At 40.6% G+C, this 27,761-nt stretch overlaps 2 protein-coding genes across 6 annotated transcripts in view; one reads left to right on the top strand and one right to left on the bottom strand.

Annotated features, from left to right (window-relative positions):
• The window catches only part of lrba (LPS-responsive vesicle trafficking, beach and anchor containing), a 177,679-nt gene that overhangs the window by 69,834 nt on the left and 80,084 nt on the right, over window positions 1-27,761 (bottom strand). For all 5 annotated transcript variants that reach the window (XM_063883718.1, XM_063883721.1, XM_063883719.1 and 2 more), the window contains exons 36-39: window positions 25,079-25,245; window positions 11,589-11,713; window positions 6,449-6,592; window positions 4,479-4,615 (exon numbers count right to left, since the gene is read on the bottom strand). In XM_063883718.1, the coding sequence (XP_063739788.1) occupies window positions 4,479-4,615; window positions 6,449-6,592; window positions 11,589-11,713; window positions 25,079-25,245 (573 nt within the window). The remainder of the gene's footprint in view (window positions 1-4,478; window positions 4,616-6,448; window positions 6,593-11,588; window positions 11,714-25,078; window positions 25,246-27,761) is intronic.
• Window positions 1,448-3,269, top strand: mab21l2 (mab-21-like 2). Its single transcript, XM_063883103.1, has one exon. The coding sequence runs from the start codon at window positions 1,818-1,820 to the stop codon at window positions 2,895-2,897; it is 1,080 nt and encodes a 359-aa protein (XP_063739173.1). The 5' UTR covers window positions 1,448-1,817; the 3' UTR covers window positions 2,898-3,269.

A 27,761-nucleotide genomic window follows, 5' to 3' on the forward strand; every position in this document is an offset into this window, starting at 1 on the left:
TTTAACTAAAGCCCTGAAGCAAGCAAGTCTTAAAAATAGCAGGAATTATCCAATCAGCTCCACATAATGTTGCGCCAGACTCCGATAATGACCGCGACGTCTTAACTGGAAAATCAGACACGTGTCAAAGGACTGCAAATGCTGCAACAACACTTCGAGTTTTTACATTACACATAGCTTTTACACTGCGGGTGTTTTTATATTTACAGCATGCTTACATGTAAATATGTCTCAAACCACAGCGGCGTGTCTGTGGGAGAATGTAATGACTTCTTTAGTCCTCCAACGTGAAGTCTGGGTGACAAGGGGACTTCAATTACAACCTCGGAGAGACCTCTGCTTAAATTATTCAGTACGGACAAGGTTCAGAGCGATACACCCACGGGAAAATTAACTCTTGTGTCTGTGAGTGTGATGTGTGTGATGCATGTGTGTGTGGGCGGGGGGGGGGGGGGGAGCAGCGGATACACTTCTTGTTTCAGTTATTTGACTCAATCCAATAAATATCGACTGTCTAAATAACACCAAATGTTCAATAAAATTTTAAGAAATCGATGTGTTCAAAAAAACTAAGCAGGTTGGTATCAGTAACGTTAATTTGTCTGATCATTTCTGTTTATAGTTTCAGCCCATAATGAAGGTTTCTGAGCCTGAGCTGCAGGTGCACTCAACATATTTACTATTTTAAACTTGCACTAACAAAATGATCAAGGCTTAACAATGTAACACGGCATAAAATATACCTCAGGTATAGAAAAAGATACAATTACGACAGACCTCAAATGAAGATGCCTACGGTGAAAACACTGTATTTATTCCACCTACAATTTGAATTGACAAATAACGTTACCAACTGACTTAACCTTGTGTTGGATGTATAATTCGAAAGGGGGAAAATCACTACACTAAAAGCGTATTCATTTTTTAAAGAATTAGGCAGATACCAGACTTCGTACGGTAGACATGCCGCGTAGAAATGTAGAATAAATAATACTTGCTGTCAATTAGAGAAAAAACGCTGCAATTACAGACCGTTTGAAAGATGAGGAAAAACACGGAAAACACACTCAAATAAAAACCTGAGGCAAAAAACGGAGACTTATCTGCAGGAAAAAAGTGGGTCTAAAGTTAAAGACTGCACTCAACGTGCCTACACTCTTACTCCTCAAAACGCACCGAGCAAAAATACGTGTAAAGAGCAACAATGAAAAAATGTTTTACGGCTGGCATAGAAACTTGAATCTTCCCCTATAAACCGAAAGGGTTTTGTTTTCCTATGTCGAAATGGGAGCAGAGGACAGCTCCGCGCGCCTCGATGCTGGCGAGGCGGACTGGAGCTCCTCTGATCTGATTGGCTGCCGGCACTGACAGCTCTGCACATGATTGCAGGAGCAGAAGCCCGACCCCTTTCACTCTTGCTAAAGGAACCATTCATAAACTACACAAGTCCAGCTCACAGCTGAGTGTGGACGAAAAGTGAGCACAGAGGAGAGACTAACTGCAGGAGGAGATGAGTCACAGACGATGTTTTTAGCCTTCAGCGTCTGCAGCCTAGGACACGGATGGTGACCCTCCACCTGAATATGACTTTACCTAACGGTGCTGATGAGTTGGACTGATATTTAGCAGGCTAATAGGTTGCATCCCTATCCGTTTCCTCCTTCTCACTGACGTCCATCCGCTGCTTACAGCCAAATAACTTTTGATTACACACTTTTGCTGCACAGGGAAGCGTTTGCCTCTGGCTTTACCGGTAAGCATTGGATCCTTCAACCTATTGCGACTCCCCGGTGTACAGCCCGGACCTCTGCCCCAACATGATAGCGACGCAGGCAAAGCTGGTTTACCAGCTCAACAAATACCACAACGAGAGATGCCAAGCTCGCAAAGCGGCCATTGCGAAGACTATAAGGGAGGTTTGCAAAGTGGTGTCGGATGTCCTGAAGGAGGTGGAAGTGCAGGAGCCCCGGTTTATCAGCTCCCTCAGTGAGATAGATGCACGCTTTGAGGGGATGGAGGTCATCTCCCCCAACGAGTTTGAGGTGGTGCTTTACCTCAACCAAATGGGGGTGTTCAACTTCGTGGATGACGGCTCCTTGCCCGGCTGCGCGGTACTGAAGCTGAGTGATGGTCGTAAAAGGAGCATGTCGCTGTGGGTCGAGTTCATCACTGCCTCGGGCTACCTCTCCGCCAGGAAGATCCGCTCCAGGTTTCAGACTCTGGTGGCGCAGGCCGTGGATAAATGCAGCTACCGCGACGTCGTAAAAATGGTGGCGGACACCAGCGAAGTCAGACTAAGGATCAGGGAGAGGTATGTGGTGCAGATCACCCCCGCGTTCAAGTGCACTGGGATTTGGCCTAGAAGTGCAGCTCAGTGGCCCATGCCCCACATTCCCTGGCCCGGTCCTAACCGGGTAGCAGAAGTAAAGGCTGAGGGTTTTAATCTCCTCTCTAAAGAGTGCTACTCTTTGACGGGAAAGCAGAGCTCTGCAGAGAGCGACGCCTGGGTTCTGCAGTTCAGTGAGGCCGAGAACAGGCTGCTGATGGCCGGCTGCAGGAAGAAGTGTCTGTCCGTCCTGAAGACTTTGAGGGACCGTCATCTGGAGCTGCCGGGACAGCCGCTACAGAACTACCACATGAAGACCCTGCTGCTGTACGAGTGCGAGAAACACCCGAGAGAGACCGACTGGGACGAGTCTTGCCTCGGAGACCGACTGAACGGCATCCTGCTGCAGCTCATATCCTGCCTTCAATGCCGTAGATGTCCCCACTACTTCTTGCCAAACTTGGACTTGTTTCAGGGAAAGCCTCACTCAGCCCTGGAGGCTGCTGCTAAGCAGACATGGAGACTAGCGAGGGAAATCCTCACCAATGCTAAAAGTTTGGACAAACTATAAAGTGATTGTCGACACCGAGCCGAGAGACACTTTGGGATAAAACTTCAGAGAAGGACAAAGATGATTCTGCAACTGATTCTCCAAGCAATGTGAAAGAAAAAAAATCAGTAACATCATAATGCAGCGAACAAACCACAAAACCCTTTTTAAATGGATCAATTGGGCCACTGCCAGAGAGAAAGTGAAGGTACATTTTCAGATAAATGTAAACTTTTAGTTGTGTTCTTTAAATGTTTTCACAAAGTGAAGAAACTTTTATTTAAATATATGCACAAAATCGTTAAGTGAAAGAATACAATGTAGCGTGCCAAGTTCCATTTTTTCATGATGTGACTTTAAAAAGAAATGCTAATAAAAATGTTGCAAATTAAATTACAACTTGGCCTCGTGTCTTTACGTGTTTTGACAGCTGAGATGACAGGCGAATCTGTTGCATTTTTTTTTTTAGCTATTGTCTGGTGAAGAGAGCCATTTAATTATTGATTTTGACGAAAGATAGTTGACGTGTGCTTAACACTGGGAAAGGGGGCAAAAATGCTTTCGGTAAATTTAAAGAAGGAATGTGCACAGCCAGCTTCAGGCCATACGTTATTTTCACAGTCACAGGCTCTAAAGGATTTTCGAATGAATGTAAATCAACGGACTCGTGTTAATATATAGGCCCGGGAGCACATCGCTGTTTAAACAGCAGCAGCACCGGGCCTACAGTAAAACTAAAGCCTTAATCTGATTTATACGTTTTATTTTAGATAACGCCGCGTATTTTAGGAAATATGACACCTTTATTGGCGTGTTAATATAAATGGATTCTGATATAAATATGGAATACAAAAAAATGTAGACGTTTTCAAAATGAAGACCTCTAAAAACCAAACTACACATATTTACAAACAAACACGACAATTTTTACGCATTGTTAAACTCAGCAAACACAACCACCTGTGGGTCAGCATTCTTCTTCTGTACACAACATGAGGCCAGTGCTAGTACTCACGACCTGATTTACCCATAGTAATCCACTTTTTAGTTTGCCATTATTTTATAACCAGAGCACTTCATTAACGTGCAATTTACATTTTCGCAATTTGACGACGATAAACAAAATGCTGCACGACCTTTAATAATGGGAAGGCCTGATCCATGTGGCGTTATGTTAAACCCATAAATACGTTTTGATCATTTCTTAATTAATTACGAAAAACTGTTTCAATACAAAACAATATGAAATGCTTTCGTCGTGTTGAATTTAGGCTACATTACAAAAAAATCCATTAAAAAGACCGTTTTATTTTGAATAACAAAAATAGTGTCAATAGAAAAAAATCATGCGAATGAAATTTCACAATTTAAATAAGTCATTCTTCTAGCTTTAACAACCGATGGATATGACATTGTTTTTCTTCTTCACATTAAAAATGTTGAGACAAAGTTGGAAACGCACAACAAATACCTTTAATGCACTTTGAAAAAACAAACACTTGTAGTCAAAAAATTATAAATGATGTATTCACCAGCCTGCATGAAGCATTTACCAGCACATATGAGACAATATGAGACGTGAATGGAGCTCGAGTCTCTTACCTTTGGATCGATGGACTTGAAGCTCGGATCCTCTTCATCCACCTCGAAGTAGAGCTCGGAGGGGGTGATGGACAGGGTGCCTTTCACCACCAGAGCCGGAGCAACCAGCTGGGCACTGGTGCTCAAATTCACCGGGCCTGCAGGACAGACATGCCGGTCAGAGAAACAAGACGAGTGTCCTTCTCTCCGAGTGAGGACATACGGTTGTTTAAGGCAGTAAGGTTAAACATTTAAACTCAATAAGGGATTGCAGGGCTGCTGGCTGTTTGCCTATACAACGATAATAGTTAGAAACACAGTGTGATAGGTTAATTCTGGAGGTGGTTAACTTATAAGAAAACATGATAAGTGAAAAAACAAAACGCCATAAAAAGTAATGTTCTTTTAAAAGTTGAGGCGGTTTCGCGCAAGAACTACGTTAATATGCCAAATATTTTGCATAGGAGTTGCAGGATGTTTACATAGCGAGGCTAAAGGGTACGGCTACTTCAAACACCCTGTAGTAGTTTACATACAACATTCTGCAATTAAAGATTAGTTTAAAATCACAACCAAAGTCGTATATGGACACTCACTGTTTAAGACACTCGCCCGTTCCGAAAATGAATTGTTTTGCGACTAAGTGTCGAAAAACTCACAATACAATAGATGTTAAAGATTGTCAAAGTTAGAGAAATAATTGTCATTGTCAGTCACAATGCATTGATTGCGGGCTGTCGGGTGAATCTCTGTTTAATCTCTCATCAATCTTAATTTATGCCAGTATGACAATGAGCCTCGGCTCAGGGGAGCAGTGGGAGTGAGTCTGCGGCTCTGCACATATGAGCCATTGTATCTGCAGATGCGCGCTGCGGAGAAAGGAGGCTCGCAGCCGGCCTGATTTCCCTGAGCACCCGAACACTCCGGATGGAATAAACACACACATATATATATATATATATATATATATTCACTCCTCTGCCTCTCGCAAATCCCGAGAGTACTGACATGTTATCCGTGGGATGAAATAACATTTTTTTTGTTCCATTCAGTCAAAGACATTCAATTACACCTGAAGCAGACAGCTGCTTAAGAGGAGGAACTGAACCTCTCCCGACGATCCCCACTCTCCTCGCAGTATACACATCACTTTATAAGACAGGATTCAACGTTTAATCCTATTGTCCTCCAGTTGCGTTATTTTAATAGCTCTCTGAGCCCCATTAATGCAGCTAAAGCTGGTGAGCGCTGTCACTGCACATACAAAATGCGGATTACAGTGCAATCCGATTAGCGGACTATATTATATTTAATTAATATTCTTTATATAGCAGACAGATCAAAAGCAACAGAGGACTGACATCATCGTGAGTTGGATTAAATATAACATAATGCTGTGTTCAAGTCATTTAATAGGCTCATAGGGAAGGTTTTATTTGGGCAATGGAGCTTTTTCTTGATCAGATAATGTCCAATCCAGGGTAAGCATTATCCTGGGATACACTTAACTACTGCAGGATAAAAAAAATGTTTAGAAAGGTGCTACTTTGGCCTGAGTGTATGTGAAGCACATCTCCAGTGGCACACAGAAAACAACACATAGTGGTGCTATAATAGACAGTTTTCCAGAGGTACTGCTGGCTAAGGCTTTTTTTAGAAGACAGTTTTCCCTAAGTAAGGAGGAGTCTGCAATGCTACAAGTATATAAACAATACCCTCAAATAAATATATTAAAAAGCCCACTGTGATATCAAAACAAAAAAGGTAAATTATATGGGAAAATCAATTAAATCCTTTGGGAGATATGGATGGCTGTGCACGAACAAAGTGCTATTTAATGCATTAGTCAGTACAGCAACAGTGGAGCTGCATATGTTGATTATTAAGCAATATGACAATTACAATAAGCATGCTTCTTTATTTTGTCTGGGCTGCAGGACTGGGAGGGGTGAGAAATGGTGAGAGGTGGAGAAGATGAGCTGTTACTTTACCTGTAAAGTTCTCCAGGTCCTTCTCCTCTAGAGATGACAGAGTGTCATCGTCTCCGTCGAGTAACGTCTCACTCTCAGAGTTTTGATTTCCCAGAGCCTGACTTCTGATGGACTGCTTTCCTTTGAGTATATCTTCCTCAGATGCTGCAGTGGGGAAAGCTTTTATTTTTTATTTTGTATTAATACATGTTATATAGAGTGTTCAGTATATTTCAAATTATGTTGTAGGTCTAGAAACACACATGTTTAACCTTGTTGTAATGCCAATTTGTTTCAATGATCACATTTGAGCAGAATTAGTTTTTAACTGAAACCAAGCGCCCAACTACGACATCTTCTCTCAACAAAAGAAAGCAATTATAACCAACCAATACAAACAGTTAATGAGTGGAAATGTCTGTTTTTAAATTGACTGATAAAATGCAGTTTGGCTCTTATACAAGCTATCAGCTCTATTTATTTGAGTTATTTGTTGCCCTTTTTTAAGCTTCAGCTACTAGTGTGTAGTAGTAAATAAAAAGAAGACTGTTAATTATCAAAAAAAACCTTGCTTTGTTTATACTCAAATACACATTTGAGTATAAACAAAGTTATATTCTCAGAGTTGCTTTAATTTACCACGTGTAATAAAATGCTCATTGATTTGAGTAAAGTACATTAGGTTATGAACTTTGTAACACATTATCTTGGAATAGTATTCCTGTCAGGTGGGTATAAGCTGTGATATTTAAAAAAAAATGTTTAACCTCAAATACAACTATTTGCAAAGTCCATCAGCACTGCTGTTTAACCTACATCTGTGAGGAGCAATGCTGACCTGTGTTGTATTGCCAGACTTGCAGATATACGTGCAGGCAGACAAACTGAAAACTGCAAGGGACACTAATATAGACATAACCCTAACATTTAATGCATTTAGAAAACATCTAATCAAACACCATTTTACAAAATGTTAGTCAAAATATAATTTTCTTAAACAGAGGTTGCAAACTTCCAATTTTGATTTCAACTCAACGTGACTTGAGGTTCCAAGCCGATTATTTAAGAAAAATGGTAATCTGCAAACATTTACGGAGCCCAGCATTCCCCAGTGGTGAATGGTAAGGATCCACAGACACAAGTCCACAGCACAAGTCCTCCCTCTCTGTAAACATAGCTGGCATATAGCGAGAGCTTTTGCTGCTTCTGTGCTGGTTTTCTAATGCAGCATTCTGCTAAAAACACAGTTTTAATCCTCCGGTGAGACGCTAAACATAAAACTAATACCAGTGGATTTTTCTTAATCACCACCTTAGGGGAGATCAACTGCACTTCCTTAAAGTGCACACTGGTGTCGTGTGGCTATATATGTTGAAACTACCAGCCAGGATAAAAAATCTCTTGTCATGGAAAATATGCAGCTCGGTGATATTTAGAATGGTCTTCCTGTAATTAAGCCTCCCTGGAGGATTCTTTAGTTAGCAGCACCAAAATTACTACCAGCTCCTCTAATACGTACCACATGCCATTGTATTCACACCAAGCAAGTGGACAGGGGACTTATCATGAGGTTAAAATACAGACATGTTTGAACTTCTTTGCATTTCACTGTAAACATGCTCAGTAAATCTCACCCCAATTTGCAAGTAGTGTACATCTAACATCGGTATCAACATTAGAAAAACAGCTGATGCAACTAAACCTCATAATTGTCTGGTCCATGTTCCTTTTAAAGTACGAGTTAAAAATAGTTCCTTACACTGAAGGAAGTGCAACCAAAATACTGACCAGTCAGCTTGTTGTTGGGCTGAGTCTTTGAGAACAGCAAGAAAAAAGCTATTCTCTCCAGAGTTATGACACACATAAAATAAATGAGCTCATAAGTGACAGGCTATGGCAAACTTCTCACTCGTTCCTACATACTGTTTATTTTTGTTCTTCTTTTAGTTTGACAACTGAGGATTTTGGCAGTTTTGTACGTTTTCTGTGTGTGTGTTTCTAGGGAATGTCCCTAGAGTTATCATTTGGTTTTAACCATGGCTCTTTAACATGGCCGTGGTCCCTAAGGCGTCCTCAGAGCTGCTGCAGGGGAGCTGCTAAATATTGCTCGATAATGATGTTTTTTCTATTTAAGATGGGTCTGAACAAACACATCGAGTAACATGAATCAAACATATTAGTAAAGTTAAGAATGCCTATGTGTTAAAACGGGCAAAAGCAACCCATTTCCTCTCAAACAACATTTTTTGATTGTCTCACATTTACCCAGATATCCTTTGGCAATGACATGAGCTAGCTGGCCTGTGCTGAATCACTGTGGCCCTTATTCAAAGCATCCAACCAGTTAGCTAGATACCATAAAAGGTATTTCTACACATGACACTTAAAGATGCCGTACATGTTATGGTAGACCCTTTTTTTTTACATGCAACTCAATTATATACATATGTAGCGCAGGGTCCCCAGGGTTCCTTCTTTCTTTTAGCTAAGGGGTCCTTAAAGTCATTGAAGACCCCTGATATGAGCTATTAAAGTGTGTGTGTGTGTGTGTGTGTGTGTGTGTGTGTGTGTGTGTGTAATATAAGAATTGAACTAAAATGCTATAAATTGTACACATAGCTATGGCAGTGAAAACAAAAATCCAACATTTAAAGGCAAATTCCAAACAATTGCTCACTTTTTGAAATGTCACTTAAATTAAAGCGCTGTTTAAAAAGATTACCATGATAAACAATCGATGCAAAGAACAGGCGTGCCACATTAACAAAAATCCGGCAGTGCACTTCAACCTCATCACTCAACACGCAGGGAACACAAAAGTGTATAAATCCCAACAGGTTACTCTTTTTTCCAAGACCCCATTTCCCGACTGAGAGGTTCAACTACCTGCTTATACAACTCAAGGCATGCATGGGCGCAGCAATTAAATTGTCAAAATTAACAAATTTGTTTTTAACGGGAGCATAGCCAGGAGTGTGGTCATGAGGCGAGTATTGATTACCAGAACAGAGACATTAGTCTTTAGGTATTTACTCTGCCACCTCTGCTACACGGGCCCTGGACCAGACCAAATCAATCCCCAGAAAAGATGGTTCTTTCCAGGCAAATACATAACAGCCTACTCAAGCCTACTGGCAGCCACACACTCTCCTGTGGAAATCATCTTGGCGCAGTATGAATGATAACAGTTGTCCTAACTATTAATGCAGAAATGCACATTTTCCTCCATGTTTGAATGAAAAGATGTACATTTCCCTCTTCTAAAAAAGGGGAAAATACCATGTTGTCACCATAGATCACCCAGAATAAAATACTAAATATTTTCCATTGCTTCTAATTTTATAATCAAGCGTGAGATTTAAGAAGTGCAGCCACAAGTAGCTAGAAAACAAGAGTAAATTCTCATACTAAATATTTTCTTAGGGGGGTTAGACTGCATTCTCCCCTCTGCATCTGATGAATATAATTACAGCCAGATATGACCTTTGTGCTCTGTTTGAAAACTCAGCCCTGCATTCTCATCTTGAGCTGCACTTCCGTAACAAATGTCGGGTCGACTAAAACAAGACGAAAGGTTACATCAGAAAATGGATGCCGTCAGGCTTCAATGTCAAAGAGTTATTTTAATGATATATTCCCATACTTCAGCCAGGCATTATACTCTCTGGAGGTAGCATACCCTTGCCACAACTGGCTGCTGGCTATTTTAGCACAGACTTCACTTTGAAACCAAATGTTTGCAGGAATTTGTCTTTCTTCCCCCAGTGAAAAAAAGCACATAAGCTGAAACCGTTTTGAATAAAATTAAATACTAGACCGAATACCTGAATGACGAACTCACAGAAAGCTTAACACATTTTCATGGCCAAAAGAAGTCAATAAGAGGGTAAAAAGTGATGTGTCTGTTCTTTGTCATGAACTAACTGAAGGGAAAACCAGGAGGAATTAAGATGGAAACAAAGTAAATTTCAGAGGCTAGCAGCAGAAGAACAGCGAGCATCTGGCCACGGTCTCCAGCTGCCTCCACACTGCAGCCATTACTGCAGAGCACAGGTCTCCCAGGATCCCCAGCACTTATTGCTCCAATATCACATTTGTATTGACTTCTGTCACACCTGCCGTTTGTCTTTTGGAATGATGTCACATTTAAGGGGACTTTTACAGGTGACACGTGGAGGACACTTAGGTGCAGAAATGGCCATTTATTGGAGGGAATAAAATATTAATCTAGTAAAAGTAGACCCAGCATGATGATGATTGCAAACCCTGATGTGCAGATATTAGGGATTACATGTACTCTAGGAGAGAAATGCAACTCCTAGTGTTAATGCAGGGACATGTGTCATTTAGATTCTGTGGGTATACGTGACTCCTGGGAATTTTAAATTGTTCTCAAACGAGGTTTATTGAAAATCAGCACCTGTCTTTATGGGGCAGTGCACAGAAACAATGAGAAATTGATCGGTCCTATTTAAATTCTGGAGGAAAAAGGAATCAATGCAGTCAATTTACTCTCTTACGAGTTTTGTCCAAATACATTCAATTTTCCTACATCTTAAGAGGCTGCAAGTACATCTGGACTCTTTTTCAAATAAAAGTTTTAGTAGACATCGATTTTTGCTTTAGAAGTAAAATATTTAAAATGGAGTAATAAAACTCATTTCATTACATTTAGAGAGATATAAGGAACATATTTTTACTGTTAACCTCCGATCAATCACACTATTATGCTGGTTAATGCATTACAGTCATACATCTCCAAATGACCTGTTGTTCCTATGCAAAAATATTAATAATAGAGAGGGAACAGGAGGAAGTATGAATGCTACTTACCGCTGATATCGGCCACTGTTATGCAGCAGAAAAAAAGAATGAACAAATTTCACTTTTCATCTCAATTGTAGCCACTCTGTTAAACTTTTTTCTAGTGAAGTATGCTGACACTCTGATTACTAGCCCGGCTTAGCATAATGGGAAGCAGAGTGTAAAATTACCTTTGTGAAATTTAAATGAGGGTACTATTTTACTATGTCTTGTGGTACAATAAATCGTTTATTGCTACGGGACGACTAATTTTTATTACCTTGTACCTGGTGCTACCACTAAGCGTGTGACAAAAGGGAGTGCAAACAACAGGAGAGGATTGGTGGATGGGACTGACCGTGTTCGGCCGCTGCTTTGAGCGTAGCCTCAGAGTGGGTGGATCCGGAGGGGTTCCTGATGAAGCGACGTCGCCGCCTTAAATCGTCCTCCCAGTAGTCCAGGCGCCAGAACTCCCTCGGCCGGCTGCAGCGAGACAGAGGTAGCACATGTGTTAGCAATTACCAGCCAGCATGGTATAGCAGCCCAGCATTAGCACTCAGTCCGAGCAAGCATACATAAAGACAGCATTGTGTTTGGGCCTTTTTTTTTAACCCTCAGAATCACTCTCTAAAAACATTCACTTAAGACAAGTTCAGATCCCAACTCATTGTACTTGACAATGACAGTATCTCCATGTCAGAGGATAAGATGTTCCCTTTCATTGCTTTGTTTTTCCTCCTCTCTTTGAGGAGGTGAAGTGCACTAGGTACATCACAGTGGAATGAGCAAATGTCAGCGTGATCATTTTCCACACACTTTTGTGGCACGTGCTTCCATTCTAGGCTCATTTCAAGCCCAGCAGGATGCCTCTTGTCAGGACTCATGGCTCGCAGGATAAGGAGAAGGCCATTACAAACACAGAGGAGGGGGGGTGGGATAGCATTACCAATATTAATCAACGTCTACAGCAGACATTTTTCTTTTGCAATTTACATCTCCCTTTACAGGGACTGGTCAGTAAATCATTCTGCTCTCAAGGAGAAGAAAGTGTTAACTTTAAATGAGGAGTCACTGCTACACAGCATTGTGCATGTTTGTAGCTGTCTATACCAAATACATTTTCTATTTTTGAATCTTATTTAATTAAAATATAATCTAAGATATTCATCACCCATGGCTTGGAGGAAAGACAAGGTTTCAGATGGTATTGTTTATTTTCCAGTTGAATAGGTTTTTAATTAAAAAGACTTTTAAGCCCAAAGAAGAGATGTTCGTAAATCTATTAGGCAGCACTAAAAATAACGTTGCTATATATAGGAAACAGCTCATGTGTTAATGATTAACAACTCAGGTGGGGAGGGAAAACAATATATACTCAGGTCTTCAGTGAGACTAAATCCTGACTGTCTGACTCAAGTCAAACAGTCATTTTGCTTGGACTAAATGTTCTCATGAGAAAAGCAAAGGAAAAAATAGGTCCTAGACAATGACTGGAGCTATTTCTGTCTAGCTTCTTGTGTAACAATTTATCAGGCTTTCATGAAATACTGTTTTTTGTGAAAAATACAGTATAATTAGATATGTGGTTCCTATAAACCATGTAGGTCGTTATGAGACAAAAGCAGAAAAAGACAAACAAAAAACTGAAATCTAAACAAGTGTTGAAAGACGAAATACCAAGGTTTATCCAATATAACACATTTCTAAACCAATAAAAACAAACCCATGAGGCCTTTTCTTATAAGTGGCAGCAGTGTATGCTGTGAAGGTGTAGGAAGACACAGTTTATGGTTTCAGTGGAATAAACTATGACGGGAGAACCCCAGCGTACTTTATGTGATCTACTCTTGAACGCTGCTCTGGCCGGGGGCTCCTCACAAATCTTCAGTCCAACACCAATGATCACACAGGGGCCTCTAAAAGGGAAAGGAGCTTTACGCAAGAAAATAAATACAATTTCCAAACGGGTACTTTAAAACCCCTGTGTGCCCTAGCTAATGAAAACCATTAATTATTTGATTTATCTGGACAAAAGGAAAATCTCAAAAGGCTGGATGAGTGGCTGCTCCTCATATCTTAAGTCTGGATGTAAATTTAGTTCGTAAAAGTCAGCCATAAGGCACAACTACGATAGGAGAAGATGGTTGGGAAATGTATAAAATGGCATAAATGGAATGTAAATGGGTTATTTCCAGAATAGTGAATCAAGAGAGTGTGTGTTAATGCAAGTTGGAACGACACAAGGCGCGCAGGTCTGTGCAGGAGCAGATTTCTCTCCAGTGACAAAGACGCCGCTCCATGTTTGCCTCTGATAGTCTCTGAACGCAAATGGCCACTTCATCATCCTGCCTGCAATGGTATTCATCTATGAAAATAATTATCAAGGTTGTGCATGCAGCACAGCTCTGAATCAGGACGCACTCGTCTCTCATCTCACGGAAGAGGGGGGTCTGTCTGATTCACACAATACACATTAATCCATCAGGAGGGGAGTAATTAGTCAAAGCATGCGGGGGACCACCTCTGCCAGTCATATTCATCCGGCACTCCATGAACAGGCGACAATGGGTGTCCTAATGATGGGGTGCGAGAAGAGGTGGACGCACGATGAAAGATACCTCGTCATCAATCCCCAACGAGAGTGCCGCCGTAACAAGAATGGAGATGTACGGCGCTATGCAACCCCCATACCGCACGCTGACTGTGTTTCCACAAAGATGATAAATTATTCAGCGCTCATCCATCCTCCCAGGGCATCCATGGCACAATTTACTGGAGCCCCATTCTTCAAAATAACAACAATTAAAATAACAAAGGGCCAGCGTTGTGCTGCAGTTCAGGCCAACCACTTGTGTAATTAGTAATTAGTTCGGTCATAAAAGGTGTCTGGAAGAGCGGTGCGTTGTCTGATGATGAAAGGGGAGGGGAGATGATTTGACACAGAGTATCTATTCTTTAAATCTGGGCAAAACATAGAAATCTAACACCGCAAGCCATATATGTGCAAGTTGAGTTTGTGTATACTAAAAGAGAATTTGTTGCCTTTTTAATGTAGACCACATTGGCTACTGAAACAGAGTCCGGAAGAGTTTTATGTGAAGTAGTAAATAGTAATTACCTTTTTTCTTTTCCTTTTTATGTTTTGGACATCTTTTGGATGCTCTACAGGCCTATGGAGTTGTAAATTTAAGGAAGTTTACCAACACACTGGACAGATGGCTCAAGTTTCTCCTTTAATCTGCCACTGAAGCTCTTTCTCCCCAGCCAGTTAACAAAACAGTTATGGCTTCAGTTTAATACATTTAACAAAAAACATCAACACACTGCTAGGAGATACTTTATTGGTGGGTTTTTTAAGATTCAAATCGCTACTAAATTGTCCATTTACATTTAAACAGAGGAATAATCCGAGGCATGGCTGGGGGACACATTGTTTAATTGTGAAGAGTTTTCAGTAGGAAGGATTGTTTAGGGTTATGCAAGTACTTTTTCAGAAATCAGAAATCAGAGAGTGGGGGGCCAAGTGAACCACGTTATCAATGTGCTCCAAAATAAACTACTGCCTGACCCATAGGTGCTGTTTATCCAAATAATAAGGAAGAAGCACATTTCTTTAGCTTGTGCAAATGCCAGAATGTAAGCTGAAGACTATACTCCCTTATTTTGAACATAACAAGTGTTTTTAAAGCACATCAATGTCGATAATAGAGATGGACTCAACACTAATGTTACAATTTCAACCAAATTATATATAATTATCAAAATGTATATCCTTTTTTTTGTTTTAACACAAACATTTTATTCAAGACTGTTAATATTCTGTCCTTTGTTGTCTTGGCTGTTACCGTTTCCTGCTGCCCCATCCCAATTTCCCTCGGGGGGTATTATAGTTTAATCTTATCCTAAATAAAATAATAATGTGGCATTAAGAAACCCTAAAATAAACAATCCCAAGTCCCCCTCTTATAATCATCATATATTAATGGGATTATCAAACAGCTAGTTCTCTGTGCAGGTCCTGAAAGTTTGATAGCACAGTAATTTCTATGGTGGGATTGTTCGTTTGCTGACGAGGACAAATGACTGCCATCCATCAAGATTCAATCGGACGGTTGTTTCAGAGACAGATGCATCCCAGCTTTTTACCCAGTTCCAGTTTTTTAAATGTTCTTTTTTTTTTTTTTTAAATGCAACTACTCATATTAGAATCTGATTTCTTTCCAGATTATTTCATATTATCTGTTTTAAATTCAGGTATTTCAAAAAGGTTGAATGTATCCGGGGCAAATATAGAGAGGTAAAGAAAACATCCCCTTTTTTTGCAATGGTTTATTTCCAAAGCATTTGATATTATGTAAATGATAGCATGACCTTTATCCTAGCAAGCAGGACATGCAGAGTGAATATGCTTTCATATATCACTACAAGCGACTGCACTTTGGCACCAACAGTCATTCATAACCTTTCTGTAAATTAATTTGCGTACAGTCAATGAGACCTGCATATGCAGAGGAGATTTCTCTCCTTCCTTATTTTATATTAATGCCAGTTCCCATTGGCAGCCCTCAAATTGCTCAACCATTGCTGCTATTCCCAAGATCATTTTGCTTTGATTTGCATAAACCATGTGTTTAGAAGAAACGGGAGGGCAGGAATAGATTGAGGATTTGTCATGTGGAGGACTGGTTGCTTGAGCGCTGGCTCTTTGTCAAACGGTGGCAGCGATCACATCCATGGTATCTCCAGACTAAAATTAAAATGACACAGGACCAAATACCTTCCCACTGAAATTGTTTGGCATGATTAAGTCCTGCCAAAGTGATTTTCTACATGTGCCTTAATGCTTATCCGTGCCATTCCAATGAGGTTCACAGGAGAGCATCTACATGTGTGTATGTTAATTCACCTCAGCTAATGTTGTTTACAAGATTTACCAGAGGTGATGTTAGGGTCACAGACACGGAAACATTTCCATCTTATTCTCTTAAATGACAGTCCACATGCAATATTGCCCCTCCTTTTTATTAATCATAGCATCAAGCCATTTAATTTGTCTATTTTTAATATGAATTTAAATATTGTGATCCAACACACCACCAGGTCTGTGATTAAGTGCATGTGAAAACAGATTTAAGAAGAGTATGCCCTCTATAGAGAGAAAAAACTAAAGGCAAAATAGCTAATTCCTACATGTGAGCCAAGTAATCGAGCCACAGTGAAACGAAGTATGTACGGCCTTTGCTTTCATCACACTCCCTTTTGACTGAATTTGTTGCTAACACACAAGAGTGCACACACTCTCATTACCCAGACAACATGAGCACCTACCACTCCTCCCAATTAACTCCAATTTATCCAAGAGCTCTCAAAAAGCGATCTGAAAGACAGAGGCACTGATATTGCATCTCCGCAATATCCCGGGCTTGTGAGGATCAAAGTAGTCCCATGGGTGTGAGGCAAGAGGCTTCAGACTCCCCACAATGCAGTCCAACCAAATGAAATAATGCAAATGGAGCCCTAATTACCACCAGCTTAGTGCGCAGCTTCCAATTAGCAGCAATTACACTCAGTGTAAATTCAGCAACAAAAAGCCAGACAATTACACACTAATTATATCAGATTTCATGGAAGGTAAAAGGGAAAGTGCTGTGTTTAGTAAAGTAGTAAATATTGACTAAAGACAGAAAGATTTAACATGCTGTGAAAAAAAGCTTTTACCATAAAATGAATAATGTTGCACTAGATTTGATTGTTTAATGTTAAAATAGCTTCACGGTTTGCCTTACTGAAATGATCCAAGCATCGCCTAATAAATAGTATACACAGACTCCCCCAGCTACATCGCTGAAGTGGTACCATCTGTATTTTTGATTAAGGGTCACATTTTCCTGTGATTTTGACAACATGCATTTAAGGCCATTTATCACCACTACTGCGAGGTAATGAGGGCATCCACTGGACCGGAGTTGCATAATTCTGCCATTACCGGCCCATTGTAATAATCTCCTGACCTCTACCTTTCAGAGCTGATCTTGAATGGTATGACAAATCTGAACACATACCCAACGTTTCCAACACAGCCCAAAAGAAAACACAGCAGAGAAGCTCAAGGTCAGCCGAGTCAAAGGAGTGGGGTTTTTTTTGCTTAAAATTACATTCATAACACATGCTTGTTTAGCCTTAAACCTCAAAAGCCTAAATCTTAAGGTGCCTCACATAAGAGCAACACTTAAAACCTAATAAATAACATGATTAATTCCAGTTAAGTGTATGATCTTGAAACTACAACAAATGAATGCAATGTAGATCATCTAAGTGAGGGGCTTTCTGAGACTTTAATAAACGATAAACAATCCCTTGTGAAATGTCCATACATTAGTTTGTTTGTGTCCTGCTCCAGCGTGATGCAGGACTCCACGGCTCGGCAATCTCATCTAGAGGAGGCTGTCTGCTATTCATGAGCACCTCCTCCCCTCTCTCCATCACACGGCTGGGCCCATTATACAGCACTTATAGCACACTGTGCATGCGTGTGTGTTTGTGTGTCAAGTGCAGCAATTCCATTGCAAGGTGATTGAGACGATCATATAAACAGAAGTCTGACTAACTATAATGGCCATGTAGTTATCTCTTCATTCGAGAAAATAATCTAACGGGAAGAAAAGAAAAAACATCACCCCTTGAATGTTGAATACAACATTTCTTTCCAATGATTTATGATGTTGCTCATAATGGGAGCTTTGTACAGTTAAATAGTGCCTCAGAGCTCATGAAAATCAGACGTTATACTGTACCTTCCAGAATTTAATCGTTATCATATTGTTTATAGTTTAATTAGACTTTGTGTAGAAATAGCTAAACCCTAGTTTTGTTTAACTGAAATGTTTCCTTCCCAAACCGAGCGTGGAAGGAGAGATTTTTTTGTTGTTGTAAATTATAAAGTATAGTTTGTATTTAAATTGTTATGATTTGCAACTATAACGGAAAATTCCTTGCATAAATATGTCCCTCCTATTATCAATATAATTTCCTAACATCACAAATCTCAAACATTGAACCCCCTTGGTCTGATACTCTTAAGGTGGTGCTGCACTTGAACTCAGACACAGGGGACGGGGGTGTGAAGTAAATCTACAGCAGGAATACGAGCTGAAGATCTACGAGTAAAGGATGATCCCCAGTCTCTCACTCTCAGGACGTGGCTATTTTATGTGGCCTTTTTCCTGCTTTAGTTGCACAAGAAAGAGCTGGATTCTTAAGATAAAGGCAATTTTTTTGGCAAATGGTGAAAGTAGCAAAATAAATGACCTGCTGGTACCATGGTGTAATTACAGTGGCTGGAAGCATACCAATCTATCAGGAGGAGAAGGAAGGGGGGGGCTGACACACTGCAAAGGGGTTAGTCAAAGGAGATAGCCTTTGACTAACTACTGGCCCCGGACAATCGATACTGTGAAGATATTGCACCCAGGGAGAAAGGAGGAAAAAAGCCCTAAAAACTTCCCAAATGGCTTTTCATTCAGATATTGATCAGCACCCTTTTATCATGACCTTGCTCCACCAAGGCCATATACTTTCTTAAGGGTATATAAAACTCATAAATCTGAGTGTTGCTACAGAGTCATACCGGGCTGCGAGGCTGCGAGGCTGCGAGGCTGCGAGGCGGCGAGGCGGCGAGGCAGGGTGGTGTAATTGCTCTTTCTGGGATGGTGGCGCTCTTTCATTCTTCATAACAAGGATTCCTTTACATTTCTGAGCTGCTAGGAAGAGGATGTACAATACTGATACTTAAACATGAATAAGAGGATATAAAAGACGTAAATGGATTAGGGTAAGTGGGTTAAATTGGACACCTTCCCATTTAGTGACAATATAGAGATTGACAACCGGAGATACTACTTAAAAAAATCAAGTTATTAAAAAGAAAAATTGACATATTTGTGTTTAAAGAGGAAACCAAAAACACAGATTATAAATTGTGTGAGGATGATTTTAACCATATCCTTTTAATAACCAATAAAACTAAAAACAATGGTTAAAAGTAAAAAAATATTAGCAGAATGTTCAACCTTCTATTATGCTACGACTACACGTGATAAACATGCCTCACCAAATCAGTAAAAAAAGATGTTCATCAAACTTTCAAAAAGGAAACTGTTTTGTATCATAAAAATCTTAATAATAAATTGTGATAATCTACAAAAAAAACATATATACTTGTTAATTATAATATAGTAGCTTATATTATATAAATTGTGAAAGAATTATAGCGCTATTTCCACCATTACGATTAAAAGCGCCAGTTTTATTCGCTGAAACACTTTTGGTTCTCGTAATATTAGATGATCCACTGAGTTTAATCTTTAGGGTCTCGCTCCACAGTGCAACACTTAACCAGGCTAACATATGGACATCATCAGCTGTTAATATGTTCCACCATGACACTTTGTTGCTATTCCTTACAGCCCCAGCCACTGTACTGTATATACAGTGGAGGTAAATGTTATCATTAAGGCTATATTCTAATTCATATCCATGAGCCCGGCTGCACGGTAGGGCCTCTGTGGCACGTTATTTTATGCAAGTAAAATAAGTCTGTCAAACTTGAACAGTCTCCCCAGAGATTTAGGAAACATCCTTTTTGTCCCCGTCACAACTTTTCTGTCCCAGACGCATGTCACCGTGCATGATTAATGAGGTGGAGGGTTTCACGTTAAACCCGTTTAAGGACTTTAGTGCTGCAAGACACAAAGATTCTCGGTTACAGAAAGATGAGCAGCACTGAAGGCAGGCTCCCATTGCTGTGTTTATGCTATATGTTTATGACTGTATCAAGTCAGATGGATGACCAAAACTCAAGCCCCCAGCTAATTGGTTTTGAAGTAGTCCGGAGTTGGACTAAAGGAAACAACTGTCTCTTCCTGGGATGAGCCAGGAGCTGCAGACTGCTACAGCTGCCACTGCTCAGTACAGCAGGTCATGTTTGTGTTTAGACTGCAACGTATTTATAAGCAAACCAAAGGCAATATGCTATATAAATGACTAGTTAATTACTGTACAAAGTAATGGACAATATTGAAGCTAAAAAAGGGCTTGTTTCAGATATTATCACTGTGCCGATGCCATTTAACATCCACCAAGACTTTAAGTTTTGTGAAATATCTTGCGTTTAAATTTGGTTTGAGACAAAAAGACTAGCTTAAAAAAAAAAAGGTACAAAAATCAGAAGGTGGCATACAAAAATGAATGCAATAAGCAAATCTGATGTATAAATCCGAATTAGAAAAGATTTAGAATCCAGCTACACTGTTTATTCTATTCCTAAACACAACAAAAGTCAGTCTGATGGTCAGATAAGACCGCAGCTGCAGAGTTTTCCATCCAGCAAATAAGACCCGGTCTTAACCTTTTACATACACATTTGTGCAATCACTCATCGCTTTGGTTCAGTGTATACTGCAGCTAGAGGATAGGATGTAGGGGGAAAAAATGTCCTTGTCTTGTCTCTGTCTCCATCCTAACTTTTAATGTTTCAGTTAGAAATATCTGTCTCATCCTTTGTTCCATCCAACTCTCTCTCCCTCCGTCTGTCTTCCTGCCCCTCTCGTGTCGTGCATTTCCGAGAGTCAGTGTACTCTAAACAGTTATGTTCTTGTTTCCTATGGTTATAATCTCCGCTGACGTGCTGGAGTCCCATTTCCTTTTTCAGCTCTGCGTGCACAGTACCAGCGCAGCTTTAATGTACAGTGTGTCCATAAAGCATGCACGCAAAGGCAGCGCAGACACTGTGCAGACCTCGGCTTTAACACATGCATTACATTCAGTATTATGTATCATAATTGTGATTTAGGTCTGGAATGAAAGCATACAAGTAGAGATGAATCGTCCTGCCGCGGTTTCTCATGCAATCATTTACTTTATATGAAGAAAAAATGCTATGTGAACAAGAATGGCCACACTGCAGTAAGCATAACTCGGTAGTATGTTCGGAGCATAACTAATAGATTCCTTGAGAGGGTGATACAGTCGCAGTCCAGGAGGCTCAACGTGTGGGATAAAACTAACAAGGACTGAAGGACACTGAGCAGTGGTGCTACAATTACATGTTTTATTAATTGATAAGCAGACAATTAATAAAAGACCAATAAAATATATGTACTCAACCAACCTCCTATTATTCAATTTATCTAAGAGATTCCTGTATTTGTTGTTTAAAATGTGTGCGGCAAATTTGTAAAAGCAATTTGACGCCCAATTAGAATTACGCAAAACATGAGATGCCACTGTCGCTAAAATCTTAGCTCACGACAAACAGTTTTCATTAGGCCAAAAAAAATTGGGATTCTTGAGTTTTATATTTTTTATTTAATGCTTTTTTTATCCATACTTTGACTTTGCTGCTAGATTGTTGAGAAAGGAATAATGTTCTTGTTGTTCTTGAGATAACAGTTTGAAACCAAATTTTAGTTAAAATTTAATAAAAATTATTGTCGATTGTATTTTGTTCATGCATCATGTACAATTCTGTATATCTATTGGTGATATTCTATAAAGAAAAGGCTATATCCTTTATTTAAAGAGAACAAAACACATGAGAAAGCCCTTCTCTGGATATGTCGTAAACCCCATTTCCCATCACCTTCTGTATCATTAGTGGATAACAAGTTTAAACCTTTTCTAACAGTGAATGTTCTGCTCCGGCTTCTTCCCCTCAATAGTGAACTAGCAAAATGACATAGCACAAGATAAAATAGTAATGCTAATATCAATAGTTTGTCCATTACAGGTCAGCTAACTGTCCAGCAGAACAGTTACAAAGCTGTTCCTTTTCGATCTCACAAGGCCGATCAATACGGGGGCATACTGTTTCAATTTTGCCGGCATTGATTTTCTCTATAACACTCCAACCCTAAAGCATTCGTCTTTCTGAAGGAAGGAAGATTTGATTTACTGAAGAAAAATTGGAGTGCACATCACAAAGATTTTTTGCCAGGCGGGAGTGTGACATGCCGAAAGATGGATGTCCCTTGGCTGGGAAGCCTCTAGCCTAAGGGCGTCCATTAGAGCAGTGGTGCTGCAGAAAATGAGCTGCTTATATGAGGGAGGAGGAGCAGAGGGAGAGGAGTTGGTGCTCGAAGTGTGTGTGTGTGTGTGTGTGTGTGTGTGTGTGTGTGTGTGTGTGTGTGTGTGTGTGTGTGTGTGTGTGTGTGTGTGTGTGTGTGTGTGTGTGTGTGTGTGTGTGTGTGTGTGTGTGTGTTTGGGGGGGACTAGCTGGAGGTGAGGATTGTTGGAATAAAAAGGATGCTGATGCAGGCTTTAAAAAGGCAAGAGTAAGACAAAGTAGGAGAACAGCAAATTCCAGGGAGTATACCTAAACCTCTGCATCTTGAATATTGTTTCCATTTGCCTCGAACTGACTACATCAGTAGATTGTCAACAACACACTGCTTCTACATCACATTTCAACCTTTTCTCAGCTGCAGCCACCTTCCTGTTAACTTCCCCGCTTCCTGCATCCAGAGTGAATTTCCATGGTACATTAGTCAGCCTATTAGAATGCAATGAAGAGAAGGTATGAGAGGGGAAAAAAGAGGAGAGTAGTGCGGGTCCCCAGAGACCGTGAGTTGGCGTTCTCCATCATCTGCCCTCATCTCCGCTCGCTGTCCGTCGACTTTGTTTAGGTGTCATATACATGAAAGATGATTCCTGACCCAAATAAACACTGCAGCACTCTGGATGCTCGGTGGACCCAAGCTCAGAGAAAAGGGAGGGGGGAAACTGGAGAGACGAGGAGCAAAAAAAATGACATCTGCCAGCAGTTTCATTTGTGGATATCTTGCTAGCTGTTCATTTACTTTTTCCCTCCCTTAAAAAGACAGCAGGCTGGCATGTTGTACACCTGGGTCTCGAGGCACTGGGACAGAATAGTATGGATGAACAGGTAGTAGCCCTATCCGTCTGACTCTGGATCTGTCTATGTTTTGACACAAGATGACAGACAAGGGCACAAAAAAGATAGATACTGCCACTGTCTGGTGAAAGGAATCCTCCCTGGACGCTCGTTGATACAACCGAAGGAGATAGTGAAACAAAAAAGAGCAAAAGGACAAGGAGTGGGAGAATAGGAGAGAAGAAATTGTACATTGTGATGTTGAGAAAGGAAGAGAGAGAGAGAACCGCAGACAAAGCAGGGGAATGGAAAAGGAAAAATCACCTAACACCTCTTTCCTCCAGAGGCCAGGGCGGCTGTAAGCTGGATATTAAGACACAAATTGCATTCAGGCGGGTCACACTATGTCAGAAGATATTAGATGCCTGCCGTGAGGAAACAACAATTCCCATCAGCTTTTGAGAAAATAATATTTTCATTTTCAGACTCTTTATTGAATGGAAACTTTGGGGAATACAGTTTTATGGCGTGTGAGCAGCCAGGCTTGGATTTTACACCCAGGCAACAAAAGGTCGTAATCATAGCTGCGTATTGTCTTTGTGTTGCAGAGTTTCATTTTCACAGCTGGAAAAAGGTTGTGGGTTTCATCCGTACACGCTGGGATGGCGCTGCATCACATGTTTTTCGTATGGAATAAGGGAACCAACATCTCTTGTATTGGGAAAGACTGCCAGCATGCAGGTGTACGTTTAAGTATTTTTTCTGTGTCCAGCTTTTCCTTTTACTTGTTCTTTTCTTGGGTTTTGCAGCACCAGATGTTTCTCCAGTGCCCACATACCAGGGGCTCTGGTGCGAAGCTGCACCACCTGACCTTCACAGTAATTGACCAAAAATATTGATGTAATGGCACAGGACTGATTGTGATTTATTAAAAGAGCGGTGGACTCCAAGGCCCAGTGCCAATGGCTCCCTGCGCCCATCGGCAGCCATTAGGAAAACCATCAATAGTGCAACGGCATAAAGGGCTGGTAATGGGGGACTTTTCTGGCCGGGGCTCGTAGAACACAATCTCCATAGTAAATAGCCTTGTGTGAGTACACATGGAGACTAACAGAAAAAGAGAAATAGTAAGAGGGGCATTGGGAGAGCGATGGGATCAAGGAGAAAATAACTATGAAAAATATTATACAGGATCCTGATTAATAGAAAATAAAAACAGAAAGGAAAACAAAGGCAGCCTGAGAGAGACTCCTGATCCAACAGCAAGCTAACCCTCGCCAGACGACTCTCTGGAGAGTTGGTTCAGCCTAACAAGCACGAGCCAGCGGCCGTCTCTCCAGCTCACCATTACACACTACCTGCACAAACAGCCATCATTAGGGAATAGCTGCATTGGATTCTGCTGCCTGTTTGGCGAAACAAACACGAGTATAGGGTTCCCTCTGTTCTTAATGGGAGCAGAGCTGTTTGAATGGCTTTCATCTCTCTCTCAAGTCAATGCATCATTCAACCCACAGCTGACATTTTCACCTTTGCAAATCTAATTTAATCAAAGCCATGAGTATTGGGGGATGAGAAAGATTATGATGAGATTAAAACCATTACAGCTTTGAATATTTTTTTTGGCCTGAGAAAATGACATGCTTCGAAACACTGTGCATTACAAAACCAAACAGGTGCATCCTCTTGATTAAAGGCTCGTCTATACCATGAGAAGGTCTTGTCTCGCTAAATTATCCTGGCATGTGTGTAACAAACACTCTTGTGATATCATATACATTTAAAGGATCATTTTTACATTTACAAAAAACTGCCGTGTACAACAAATGTGTTAAACATGTACACAAAAACCTCAAGAGCACCCCAGAGATGTTCCCCAAATGAATATAGATTTTGAAATATTGTACAATGAAAAAGTGAATTATTAATTATTTCTTGTTTTTAGACTTTTGCTTTACCTTTTGGCCGAGCTTCCCCAGGCCCCATGCTTGTCAGTCAGGATGTTGACTATCTTCTGGACGAGCTGCGTGGCTGTCACATGGTCGCGGTACTTGGCTGCTCGGATCAGATGGTCGCACATTTTCTCCTCATCTCTCTTCTCCGCTGCATACTGTGCACAGTTTGACTGGAAAAGAAAGAGAAAAGATGCATTAAACATATATTCCCGAAGTGAAGGTCTCTCTAGTGTATACATTTCAAAGACAATGTGTCAAGAGACTGAATTATACAACATATAAATGATCATGTGCGTGAGTATTTTATAGGACATATATGGGAAAAATAGGTTTATACGATACCGTTTCACATATAGAAAGTGGAACCAAATGAAAAGCATAGGGTCATTTCTGTCCTCGTGTCATGTTGATTAATAACCGTGGACACGCATTTACTAATGCCCTCCGGCACACCAAATCACACGATACCCACAATGCACAGGGAGGACATTTTTCTCTGTCGGAATTTGTTATCAGAATGGGCCTTTGAACTCGGCAGCGATGGGAAAAGTAAAACACCTCCTGAAAATAACAGCTATAATTTGTTTCTAATGTGTTTTGATTTCCAATCTCTGTTTCAGAATCAATTTCAATCTCCTCTTGCACTCATGGCTCACTTTCAAAGTGTTGTTTCAAAGAGATATTCTTAGTGAAAGTCAGCATCAGGAGAGGGCCAGTGTGCAAAATAACGTGTGCTATGTATAGTGCTGCTCGCCTTATACATCATCAGGCTCAGAGCGGTGCATTTATATTTCCTCTGCATCTTCTCAGAAGGGAAACTCAAGCAAATGGCTGCGGTATTGTGAACAAATGCTCCTTTACTTGTTAATGTTGCTTTGGTTATATATTACTGTCCTTATCAAATTAACCTTACATTAAGCCATTGCTACAAACCCAGATACATGGCCTAACAAATGAAACCTGCTTTCCCAAAGTTACCAGTAAATCGCTTTATAATGGATCATCCTCTTCAATTTGAACGACAACATTTCATATCTGACAGAAAATCTATAGGTATAAATCAAATTAGAGGGGCTTTTCTGCAGGCTGCTGGGCCTTAATTATCAATCTATGTCTCTTTGTGTGGCATTAAAGCGGGCCTTGACCTTCCACCATGATGACCCGGGAAACCGCAAAATAAAGGGAGACGGAAAAGGAATTTTCAAGTAAGTGTTGCAAAAGAAAATGCTGTGTGTGTGTGTGTGTGTGTGTGTGTGTGTGTGTGTGTGTGTGTGTGTGTGTGTGTGTGTGTGTGTGTGTCCATTAATCTTGGTCAGTGGCAGCTCAAGGCAAGCAGAAATTGGGACAAGCAAAAAGCTGGACCAAAGGAAGGGACAAGGAGGATGGTTTCAATTCAAGTTTGAATCACATTTTTGCTGTATATTATGCCTCTTACAGAAAGATATACGTTATTCTGGGACAACATGGAGACACTTCAAAGATCATACATCTTTAAAAAGATAAAGGGAAAGTTGCATACCTACAAAGTCAATTTCCATCTACCCCCATCTGAGACGCATAAAGTCTGCAGTACTAATCAACAGTGCCGAGTTCAAGCTCATAACCATAAACAAACACTTCATCACCTGTGTGTTGAGCCTGCCCAAACACCCCGGCCCTCTATGCTGTAATGGGATTTTCTAATATCCCAAGCCAAAGACGACTATGAGAGAAAAGGCCAAATTCACAGGCTCAACCCTAAAATAACAACCTCAAAAGCTGAACACATCAGTAGTGCCATTAAAACCCAATGTTGGGCCTGTCTGTAAGTGGAAAAGACAAGTCACTGTTAATGCTCGGGGTCATTCCGTTGATGTGAAGTCAGAGGATATGCCGGGCTATTATGAAGGACTTATTATGTTTTGTTATTACGAAGGTTAAAGCGAATAACCAAATCTCCCATCTGTCTGACAGGATAAAGGGCAGAAACTAAAAAGGAGCATTTTGGCTGTTTTCAAACAAACTGTTCTTTCTTTCCTTTCAAGGAATGCTGAGAAAAACATAAGAAGTAGATTAAAAGTATCAGCTCCTATTCGGAATGAGAACCATGCCTCTTTTGGAGTGACTGAAGCTGCCAGTGTGCATATTTTGACAAGAAAACAACCGTAAAAAAACACACACTCAGAGACAAACACTTCCATTTAGCAAGTTAAAAGAGTGCAGCTGAAAGCACGGCAGGCTCTATGCCTCTGTTAGATTCACAGCCACCAGGGCACGACTTGCTGGCAGTGAGACAGTTATGACTTGCGACACTGTAATCATGGGCAGCACCTTCCATTACATGTCCTGGCTGACAGGGTCGCCTGGCTCTGCCGGAGGAGACAGCTTGGTGAGGACGAAATGATAATGGCTGGCATTAATCGAGTCAATTACACTGAGCCGTGTCGCCCACAATTCTTCAACAGTAAAAAAAAAATAACTATGGATGTGTGTTGGAGTTTGGGGAGGACATGGTCTGCTTGGGGAAGTGGAAAAAACAGTAATCACCTCAGAAATCACAAAATGGCACGTACAAAAACAAAGCTTTGAAATACATGCATCGTATACACATTACTGAACCTCTTTTCGAGCCAGCGAATAAAACACTGGCTGGCTTTTTGTTGCCGAACTTGTTGTGGTTCACACCGCCACTGGCTCATGTTTCTAC

The sequence above is a fragment of the Eleginops maclovinus genome, chromosome 5 (genome assembly GCF_036324505.1).
Source record: "Eleginops maclovinus isolate JMC-PN-2008 ecotype Puerto Natales chromosome 5, JC_Emac_rtc_rv5, whole genome shotgun sequence".
Lineage (NCBI taxonomy): Eukaryota > Metazoa > Chordata > Actinopteri > Perciformes > Eleginopidae > Eleginops > Eleginops maclovinus.